Source organism: Ctenocephalides felis, unplaced genomic scaffold (assembly GCF_003426905.1).
Source record: "Ctenocephalides felis isolate EL2017-DRISC unplaced genomic scaffold, ASM342690v1 CF-g0.4_SCAFFOLD_01886, whole genome shotgun sequence".
Classification (NCBI taxonomy): domain Eukaryota; kingdom Metazoa; phylum Arthropoda; class Insecta; order Siphonaptera; family Pulicidae; genus Ctenocephalides; species Ctenocephalides felis.
In genome coordinates, this window is record NW_020538040.1 from 10,198,354 (window position 1) to 10,210,036 (window position 11,683).

An 11,683-nucleotide genomic window follows, 5' to 3' on the forward strand; every position below is an offset into this window, starting at 1 on the left:
AATTACAAATTTTAAATTACGCCAAAAAATATAAACTTGATCTCCGAATTATTTTATTTGAAACAAACGTAAAAATTTTTGTGGATGTTACGGATATCCCAATTCACTCCTTCATAAGCAATTATTACAAAGATCTAATATACAAAATATATCCTACTGAATAAATTATGAAATTTGAATAACACATTGCAAATTTTATTTTTGAAGAAAGAGAACAACTATTTATATTTCTAAACGTCCATAATTTTTGTTAAATTTATACGAAAAACAAAAGCTTTCTATTCAGAAAACATAACAAGAAGTGTATAAATGTATAAAATTATTTTTGTTTGTTTTTAACCCTCTCCACTCGGATGCAGTCGCACCGGCGGCAAAAAACATATAAATCTCGCAATTCGCGAGTGGAAAGAGTTAAAACCGTATTTTCAATACGGTCAAAAAATAATAATAAATAAAGTCATGATTATAAACCAAAAATTATTCAGAAAAATTATGTTCAAGAAAATGAAATTAAAAATAATATTAGCTACGAATATAATTTATGTGAAATATGTGGCTGACGCTAATGACGTAAAAAATCAATTTATATATAAAATTTAGCTGAAAATCCAAACAAAATCCAAAATATTTAATTTTTCGATTCAAACTCTACAAGCTTTCGAGCTATAACAAATCAACTGCGCATGAAAAATGATTATGCATTTGTATATACATATAAATAAATATATAGATATAAATATATATATATATATATATGTATATATACAATGTACAAGTAACAAATTCACAAAATACCTAACCAAAACGGCGAATAAACTTATTAAATTAATAAAAAATAAATATTTATTACAACACTATATAAAACCAAACGTAAATAGATAAAAATTTAAAAAAATCGCGTCCCCACATCGTTCTCATTTTTATCGAATCGTTGATAAGCATTTAAGAAAAAAAACTATGATATTTAATAAATATAAATAAATATTAATAAATAACTAAATAATAATAATATTAATAATAATCAAAAGCTTTTGCATCGGCCTAGGCACGTTCGTAGATGAAACCGAATAATGATTTTGTTCTTTCGAATTTTTTTTATAGTTTGGTTAGTTTTTATTTTTTTTATAGTCTTATAATGAAGACTTAAATATAAACCTCTGATAGAAAAGTTCTCGATTTCTAAATAGTCTGTTTTTTAGGAATGTCAGGAATTCGTTGGGAATTGGAAGTGGCAATTGCATTCAGTAAGTTTTTTTTTATAGATTTCATTTATTTTAATTATTCATATATTATATATTTTTACTGTGGTGATTTGTATAGATCTTTTTGATTTTGGATATTGATGAACGCAAAAAATTAAGCAATTATGTAAAAAAAATCAAATTTCATTTGAACTGCATAGCGTATTCTCGAAATATATTTCATAAAGTAAATATATATGTATAAATTGAAAAAAAAATCAAATGGTAAAATATCCTGAATGTCTTGGTCTTACATGAAAATACTATCGACTTTTCTGGAAACTACATATATAATAAAAATACTTAAATCCGGTTATTTTTAAGTTTTCTTTTTTTAATTTATGCTTTTTTAAAAAAAAAATAAGGGCAAAAACTCAAAATTACGTTTATGCATAATAATTTAAAACAATTAGTTCCATAAATTAATATTACACCCCATGATACATTTAAAAAATGATAAATTTTGTGAAGTAAAAAGTTGCAAATTATCGATTAATAATTATTTTTATAGTATATCATTAGTTAATTATAGTTATTTTTCTACTATCCATTTCCTGAATTGACAACATATTTCTGCATTTATTTGTTATGGGCATATTTAAACCGCTAATACAAAATTTCCAAATCTAGTATATTTTTTTTCGGCCCTATTAAAAAAATCTGTAACAAATTGCCACAGTAAACTTTTCGATCCCATATAAATTAAAAAAATAGTGTTGATCTAAATTTTCATCATCTATATCAAATTATGATTTTTATTTTATTTTATCACAATTATAATTTTTTTTTCCAACTTGATCTTTACAAAATACTCGTATATATTTTGTTTATGTATTTAATCCATGCCATTTCCAATTTTTAATAAAACTATGTACGATATTTACTTAATAAAACTAAAATGTTGCCAAAATTAGGTTATATAAAATTCAAAATTCATTCGAAGTAATAATATTATGTAAGTATTTTGATAGTAATAATTTTATGAAAAAATGAATATTTGTTCATAACATTATTACTATCATAATTTTTAATCATGTAATATCTATATTAAATATTTGTAATTAAAAATATTATGATTTCTATTCAAAAATTTTTAGGTTTTTTAAAAAAGTTGGCAACATTTTAGTTTTCACTATAAATTTATATATAAATAAATAAATATATATATTTATATAATTTATATCGTACATAGCATTTTTTATAAAAAAAATACTAGCCTTGTTCTATGCCTGCAAACTAGTGATAAAAAATGTCTTCAATGTGCGGTGTTGCTTTGTCATATTTTATTTAATTGTATAAAAAACTTTCAAATATCAATTTGTAAAAAAATATTTTTTTATCAAGTATATTTTTAAAATTTTATTTATACCAAAACATTTTTAACTCATGCGACGCTTATCTCGTTAATAATAGCAAATGCAAAATTATTTAAAAAAATAGTTTTTTTTTGTGTAAATCTATTACATATTTTGGCAATTATGTTTAACTAATTATTGTCGTTATTTTAAATTCATTTTATTGTTTTTTTTTAATTTATTCCCAACACCGTACATTGTGACAAAGCCCCCTCAGTAAAATTATACTACAGCTACTATATTCTAGTTTTTACTTTTAAGGGCCAAATTAAATGAGCGTCTTGACCTGTTACTTTACACGACATTTTTTTCTAAAAAATCAGACTTAAATCAAATTAAAAATCATTATCAATTCCAGGTCCTAAAATTATTCTACTGGAAACCATGATAAATTATTTTAAAAATCATGTCGTGTACTCTGACAGGTTTTCTTCGACGAGAACTTATATTGTACTGTATAAATAAATAAAAATAATTATTACTGTATAAAAGTGAAAGAGCTCTTTAAAAAAACCTTTTCGAACGTAGCGTTGTTATAATAGGAATTATTAAAAAAAATAAAAAATATAGAAGTACTAAACTGTTTCCCCCTTAACGAATGAAAACCTAAAAAACCTAAACCTAGCCTATTCTTCTTGTAATAGCAAACAAAAATATTATTATTATGAAAAAAAATAAATACTAGCAATTGACGATGGAAGTTGCTGATTATGGGACTTTGACGAAAAAATATCAGGAGACGTTTTGATCGAAAATAAAAAAAAAAATTGAATTCACCTATTTTTTTACCATAAAAATTATTGCAAAATATTTACATTAATAAATTTCTATATTGTGAATCTAAGAAGTCGTTATACATATCACATGCAGTCCATGATTTTTAACAATTTTTCTAAAAACACAGTATTGAGTAGTCACTCTAAATTATTCAATATTTTTTACACCTGTCCAATAATTATAACAGTTATGTTATTCATTAATAAGATTTTATTTTCAAGATATATACAACAAAAATTATTTATAAAATTTGAGATTGTTTTCTATGTTTTGTACATTCAAAATAAGTTAGTTTAAACACAACTGTTTAGTGGTTGTTACATTTTTTATTAAATATCTCAAAATGACCCGAAGACCCCAAAAATCTTACTTCTTACATGGACCTTAAGGGTAGAAGTTGGGTACCTAAGAATGCTTGTACTTCCGGCAATATATAAAATATCATTTGTTGCCACAATATAAATATCATACTAAAAAAAATTTCGTCACTAGTCCACAAAAAGTAACACTGCCCACAGCTAAATATCATGTTATCTTTCTATATAAAATTTAAAGAAAGTTATATCACTAAAAATCAAATATGCAGAGAAATAAAATAAAAATATTATTAAGAATTTTTCGACGTTGACTCCATGTGATATACTGTGTCATAAAATATAGAAAATTATAAATTTTATTTAAAATTAATTCATACAAACTAAAATATTTCATTTCAATAGACTAAAAGTAGGTCAATAATTCATTAATTGAAATTCCACATTTAAACTTCTAACAATTATTTTGAATTTTTATTAGACAAACCTTAGTCTGAATTTAATTATTTTTAGATCAAGGCGTCTCCCTAGACAAATTTTTGAATTTTTCAAAAGCATTCATTGATCATAAAAGGCATTTTTGAAAATATAACCGAAAAAAAGCTATCTGGTGTATGATTATAAGTGATTTTGATAAAACTTCTTGTGACGTTGTCAAAACGAAACCTACAAATAGTTAGAAGAACAAAAATATTTAAGAAAATTAAATATAGAGTTCGAACTAAATATAGAATGTATTTTTAGTGCTAAAACAGAATTTTTAATATATTGTCTACTTGTTTTTGAAAATTAAATCGAAAATTGCACATTGAAATTTGAATTGATTAATATAATTTTTGACCAGCTTCATTAAAATTTAACAAATTTATTTACAAAAAAAAAGCTATCGTTAAAATTTAATACTACAGAAAATTTATTTTCCAATCCGAATATTATTTACCAAAACTGAGTCAGAATAATTCCCAGTTTTAAGATAAAATTATTAATCAATATTGAAAAATAGTATTTATCAATATTTTGCCAACATTGGTCCCATATCGGGGCTGGAATATTGGTAACCAATATTACACCCAATATTTGAGAATTTTGATTGAGAATACATTTACTCAAGCATTTCGCAAAAAATATATTACAAATTAAAAAAAAAGTTTGTTTATGTAACTATGGCAAAAGTATTTATAAAATGATTAAAATACAGAGTGAGGATCGATCTTAACCAGCGTCAAAAAATTAAATGATATTTTAAATTTATTTATCATTATCATCATACGAAGTTTTATCAAAATCACAGACGAATCAACCTAATTTCTTAAAACAAAAATAGATCGATTGAATAACTTAAAAATGCATTTTTTTGTTCTTAAACGGTGGTTCTAACGTAACAACTATCTTTACTAATTTGTGGTAACTAAATTAAAAATGTTTAAAGACATTTTTTAAATTAATTACATAATAATATAAAAACAAATTAATAATCAGACCTATTACCACAAAGATATTGTAATTTGAGAGCCATTGGAATAAAAAATTGATCAACGTTTCATTATATGAAAAGAGCAAAAGCTAATCTTTTGCCTTTTGAAAAATTCATCACACCTAAAGAAAAATTACCAAAAATTCGACATATATGAATGAAGAATCTATGACAAAAATTATTATTATTAATATTAATATTATTAGGCTGAATTTACATGCAAATTTAAGTGATGTAAAATCAAGTCTAAAATAATTTATATCAGCGAAAATATACGTTTTAAAACTATAGTGAATAAAAAAGTGCGTATAATATATTATATATTGAAATTGCAATAATGTAGAACCATATCATCTTATACAAGCGGTATACGTTGAATTATTTATATTTAAAGGAAAAAGAACGACACAACGAGGAAAATTGTTAAAAATACATAAAAATTTAATGGATATTTATAAACAAATATATATGAACGCCAGAATCTATTTGCAAAAATTTGATCAGTAATTATTGATGGAAAAAAGACATCAGTTGAACAGTATATAAAAAAATCAAATATGAAAATTTATCAAAGTGAGTCTAAAATCAATTTTTGATTCAAAATTACAATCTGAATCAAAGTAAACCAAATCCACCATGTTTTCACACTATTTTCCCCAGTTGTGCACAGTTCTTTTTCCAAAACTAAAAATAACAATATCATTTAAAAATTTACTTGATCCTTTCGAACGATATCAAAAAAACGCAGTATTAGATATTATTTGTTATTAATTATTAAATGTTAATAATTATGTTTGTTAAAAGAAATAATTATGTTAAATGGATTTATTAATACATTATCGTTGACTGTTAAGTTTTGTGCAAAAAAATCGTATTAGTGTTCATGAGAAATGTTTTTATGTAGGAAATTGAGTAAAAATATTCTGAGAAGTGAAAAGGCGAATGTTTAATAGAAAAATGAATTACGTGAAATCCGAACAAAAAAATTATGTAATTGAATTTTTTAATGCCTGATTTAAAATCTAAACATTACTAATACATATAACAATAGTTATATTTAAATTAAATTATGTTTAATTAAGTCTATTTGATTTTTGGGGCTTTGTTTTCCTGAATTTGCCTTTTTCTTACCGAAGATTTAATAATTTATTTTCATGTATTCATATATGTTAAAGATTTTAAATAAAAATCTTTTACAACAATCGCCTTTTTACCAAATTTTTGCTTCATACAGCCCACGGATTATATAATGTGCTCATTGGCTAAAACAATTTAAAGCCATTTATTAGCCCATATTAGCCCAAAACCAAAAAATATTTACCAAAAATATTGATAAACATCACAAATTACTTGAAGTACAGTTTGAAACAAATTATATAAATCTGGAAGATACAATAAATCAAGTGCTAATTATTGGTAAAAGTGCAAGACCCAATTATGTTTATTAAATCATGTATACCTAACTCTTAAGTAAATTCATTAAACATGAAGATTCACAATTCCAATTTAAACTTGGGCTAATTTGGGTTAATTCGCTCAACAATCATGTTTTGTGGGCAAATCAATAATTTTTAATATAAAAAGTTCAGCTCGAAATGTGAGCATCAAAAAGCTTGGTATTTTCTTAGAAATTTTTGAAAAAGTTTGAGTTTAATTTGAATTTTTATTGATTCATATGGAAATAATTAGAATGATTAAAAATGTCAATATTAACTTGAAAGATTTGTTCGAAAGATAAAATCATCTTCAAAAAGACTTTTAAGAGAAAAATTAAATAGCGAATCCAGTTGTTAAAACGACAAGTTTAGTTGAAAATAATATTTTCCAACAATAATTTTTTACCTTAAGTTAATTTATTTAGAAAAAAATGTGTATCTCTTAATTTTTCACTTGGAGTCAATATATATTAGAAAATCCAACTTATTTTTTGAAAATTTCTAAGAAAAATCCATTCAAAATTTAGACTATCATCTACTCTGTATATATTTGTAAATTGATTTGAAATTTTAATTACTTTAATTGTTGTAGATAAAAATTTCATATATTTCGCAAACATTCCAATAGGACGAAAATATGACCTAGGAATAAATAATAAATATATAGATATTTATCCAAAAAATATAATGATGCCCTATTTAACTTTTGTATAACATAGGGAAAGGAATTTGTACTAACAATTTAGCTAAAAGTGAGGTTACAAAATTTTGTGATATAGTTTTAGATGATAAATTATTTGCAATCAAAATGTTCTTGTATTAAAAAATACAAAATTTAAAAATAATCCTTCAAAATAAATTAAATTTTGGTGTTGATAGTTGATTTTGGAGTAAAATCAATAGATAGCTATTGAAACTAATTAATCACATTAATTGATTGGATTTAAATTTAAAATTAAACAAAAAAATTATATCAGATACTAATTTAATTTCATTTGATGTTGGAAGCAAAACACCTAAAACATCGTATAAAAAATCGTTCATTTTGTGCAATAGATATTTCATAAAATTGCAATATTTTTTCGTTATTTATTGAAGGTTTGTAAAACATAATTAAAATTAAACCCCAGCACTAATAAATTAGAAACAGATTTTTGATTTTTCAAGAAGAAAACGTCCAAAATTGGTCTGAATTTAGAACTTTGTTGCTTATAAAATTATTAGATTAAATTTTAGTAAACTTATTCTGATCTATTCATTTTTTTTTTAATTCTATTCCTGTTCACAAGTTGCCTAAATTCCGTTTAAAGCAGAACTAATACAATGATTTTAAGAAATCTAAACTTTTCACAGACAAAATCAGCTTTCGGACTTTTTTTATAATTTTTTAAATTATATAATTTAATAAATAACTAAATAATATCTATCACTTAACATTTGTGTATATTTCCTATTTCCTATGTTATACAAAAGTACATCTGCTGTAAATAACAAAACAAGAAATCGACCCAATCATTCGTAAAAATATTTGACGTCCAATTTTAACGTAATTAAAATTAAAACGAAAATAGCCGCGCTGCTGCTAAGATAGAATTTTTAATAAAAAAAATCGCTGTAATTTAAGTTGGCTAAAAATAAGTATATATATTTAAATAAGTAGCGCGCAAAACTTGGCCCCAAATTTACAAAAGTTTGAACGAGAACATTTTTGGGAATCGATCGAGGAAATGGGTAAAGAAATCTAGGTTTTGTCAATGAAAGAATATTCGAATTAATCATCAGAATTTTACAAAATCGAGGAATTGCATTGTCTTGAAATTTCTTGAATTTTATATAATTTTCAAAAAAAAAATGGAATCAGAAGTTTTTAAAACTCCAAGTTTCAGAGTATACTTTACTCAAGATAAATACCAACTGCTTATGTCTGTCTCAAAAAATTGCAAAAAAGTGCAGATTTTTAATTCATCATTGTAGAAATGTAAAATTGGGAAGTGAAATTTCTTTCATCTACCTGATATGAAAAAAATAATTGATTTCATTGCCTTAAAAGTACGGATAAAATACATAGTTGCAAGCTTTGTGCCATCTTTTCGCCTTATCTTGTTTTTGATATTTGTCAATTGGTCAATATTAGTCGATTAGGTCAATTTTGTACAATATTGATCAATATAGTAAAATATTGGTCAAAATGGTACAATATTGGCCAATATTTACCAACATAGTACAATATTGGTCAATATGGTACAACGTTGGTCAATATGGTACAACATTGGTCAATATGGTACAATATAGTACAATATTGGTCAATGTTGATTCAATTGTTGTTCAATAATGTGCAATATTGAATAATATTTGCTAACATTAGGGTCAACAATAATCAAACTGATCAATATTCGCCATTAGATCAAAATTGACTATTATCTTAAATAATGTTTGTATTGGCTAATATTAGTCGAGGAATGTTGGTTGATATTGATATTGCATACTGCTGATCAATTATATGTATTAATTTTGGTAAAAAGTAACAATGATGTCATTTATCTACAAAATGTGTTTATTGACATAAGTCTAGAAGTCAAAAGTTTTGGTTACTGTAGATTAAAGAGCAAAAAAATAAATCAATGTAATTTGTAGAAATAATCTTTCGAGCAATATGTTAACATATAGAAATTAATGTGGGCTGAATCTACGAGCAATATACAATCTACATTGGTCAAATTTGATGCCGATATCGGCTGGGTATAAAAATTGAACATTTTTTAGATAGAGCTTATATAGTTTTACCAACATTGGTCTATTTGGCTCAACGTGAACAATTAATCCTGACCATAACTATTAGTATTACACATAGACAACAAAATAATCCAATAAAGAAATTAAATAAAACTTCTAAATGTTAAGGAGAAAGTTGATTCTTAGAAATTCTGAGACAATGATCGTGGTAAATTGAAGTTAGGTCTTGAAGTAAGATATTCATCATCAATTCTATTTCTCTTAGTAAATTGAATAAAAAATGAATCCATTTCCTCGGCTGATTCAAAGAAATGTTCTCGATCAAATAATATATCGCTCTATATATAAATTAGTTAAACGCAAAAAATAACGCCGAAACAAATACTAAAATAACGAAAATATATAGTTTAAACAAAAAGTATACCACAGTGGTATTAGCTGAAGGTGATCTGGTAAAAAAAATTACTGCTGCCGCTAAAAAATATTAATCGTATATTGACATATGTTGAATGTTAAATTTATTTAACGTACTAAATGTTAATTGTGCGAGAATGGTGGATGAATTTATAAAGAAACATATGGGATTCATATTGAATTAATAAATGTAATGCAATGAAAACATTCGTATTAACAAATTCAATAACAAACAACACGAACTTAATACTTGTAACATTTGTCAATGCGAATGGTTCTTGCAAAAAAGCCAATACAAAAAATGGCAAATATTATATATGTATCCTTGAATTATTTAATTTTTTTCAAACAATTTTTCAAAATTCCCAAAAGAGAGAATGTATAATTCAGGGCAGTAGCTTAATGATAAAACGATCGCCGGAAGCATTTTAGCTTACTATGACATGACTATTATGAAAATAAAATTGATATAAAATGTGAAACATTTGAACTATAAATATTATATTTAATAATAAATTTGTTATTGTTATATCGACAAAACAGTGTGTTTTTATTTTTGATAGCTGTCAAAGCTTTAATAGATACAGATTAAAATATTGAAATTTTTTCACCTGAAATGAATTTTGAAAATGCACAAGCCATCGAAATGCTTTGTATCAACATCCTCAAATATATTATGATCAATGACCTAATAGACTACTTCGAAACGCATTTGGATAACCTGTTCCAAGAAGCATTACTGGAAATTGATGAATTTTACATTTTCAAAAAAAGGCTCCTGTCATTATTATTTCTAGTAGGCTTCAGTTTCTAGAGAAATACAGTTTGTTTTAATTTGAAATATTTTGTCAAAATAATGATCGCATAGAAATAATTCAAAATGCCGCTGGAAAAGCTTCAGGAATTTTTCAATCATCCGGCAGGTGAGGAATTAAAATACACATAAATATTCGGATAGATATAGTAAAAAAATTTCTGCGATGAATTCTCCTTAAGTTTGTAGTTTTTCAAAGAATATGAAGTTTAGTGATGTTTTCTCCTTATTGGTATACCAATTTCAAAAATTATATTATGTATGCTATAAATCAAAGGACTTGCAGAACCTACCATGTTTTAGACTCAAAGTGACTGATTTTAGCACCTTTTCCATTAAAATTTCTGAATGGTTAGGCCAGCCAAAAATCAAAATACTAGAAGCATTGTCAATACCCATCAAATTTACTATTTATATTAATATTTCTAGGTCCTAGAACTATATTCTTCTGGGCTCCACTCTTCAAATGGGTAAGCAACATCATACAATTTAATTTAACCAAACAAGTATTCATTTCAACTGATTTGTATCGTTTCCTCCAGGGCCTGGTAATTGCCGGCTTGAGCGATATGTCTCGTCCAGCCCACCAGATATCGACATTTCAATCAGGATCATTGGCTCTGACTGGTTTTGTATGGGCACGATATTCTTTAGTGATCACTCCCAGGAATTATTCGTTGTTTGCCGTTAATATGCTGGTTGGGATTACACAAGGAATTCAATTCTCCAGAGCGATGTCTTACCATCCACCAACTAATAATATTTAGAAGGATCATTATTCCGTTCTGTGTAGATATTGATAATTTGTACTTATAAGTAATTGCATGTTTAAAATAGTACCAGTATGTTTTTTTATTATTATTATGATAAAAGGACACGACAATCTATCAACCAGGCGTGTCCATCTGCTGACTAATAATATTTAGATAATATTTATGAAGATTCTATACTGTGCAGGTTCTAGATGTTAATAATTTTTACTTGTTGCAAAATGTAATTGCATCTTGAAATGGTACTAGCATATTATTTTTAACTTTATTATAACAAGATTGAGATCGTGTGAAATTGAACTATGGGTTCAATTATTCGCACGTGTCCATCCATCAACTAACTAATAATATTTAT

General features: G+C 24.9%; 1 protein-coding gene across 1 annotated transcript; it reads left to right on the forward strand.

Moving 5' to 3' along the window:
* Positions 1–10,624: 10,624 nt before the first annotated feature.
* LOC113374609 (mitochondrial pyruvate carrier 2-like) lies at positions 10,625–11,325 on the forward strand. The gene is made up of 3 exons (XM_026614587.1): positions 10,625–10,667; positions 10,988–11,028; positions 11,101–11,325. Exons 1-3 carry the CDS (start codon positions 10,625–10,627, stop codon positions 11,323–11,325), a joined length of 309 nt encoding a protein of 102 aa, XP_026470372.1.
* Positions 11,326–11,683: the final 358 nt, after the last annotated feature.

Bases quoted from the DNA above. Each gene is read 5' to 3' on its own strand.
- LOC113374609 (XM_026614587.1), top strand. From the start codon at position 10,625: ATGCCGCTGGAAAAGCTTCAGGAATTTTTCAATCATCCGGCAG. The intron at 10,668-10,987 runs GTGAGGAATTAA...TAATATTTCTAG, and splicing joins ATTTTTCAATCATCCGGCAG to GTCCTAGAACTATATTCTTC. The intron at 11,029-11,100 runs GTAAGCAACATC...CGTTTCCTCCAG, and splicing joins GGGCTCCACTCTTCAAATGG to GGCCTGGTAATTGCCGGCTT.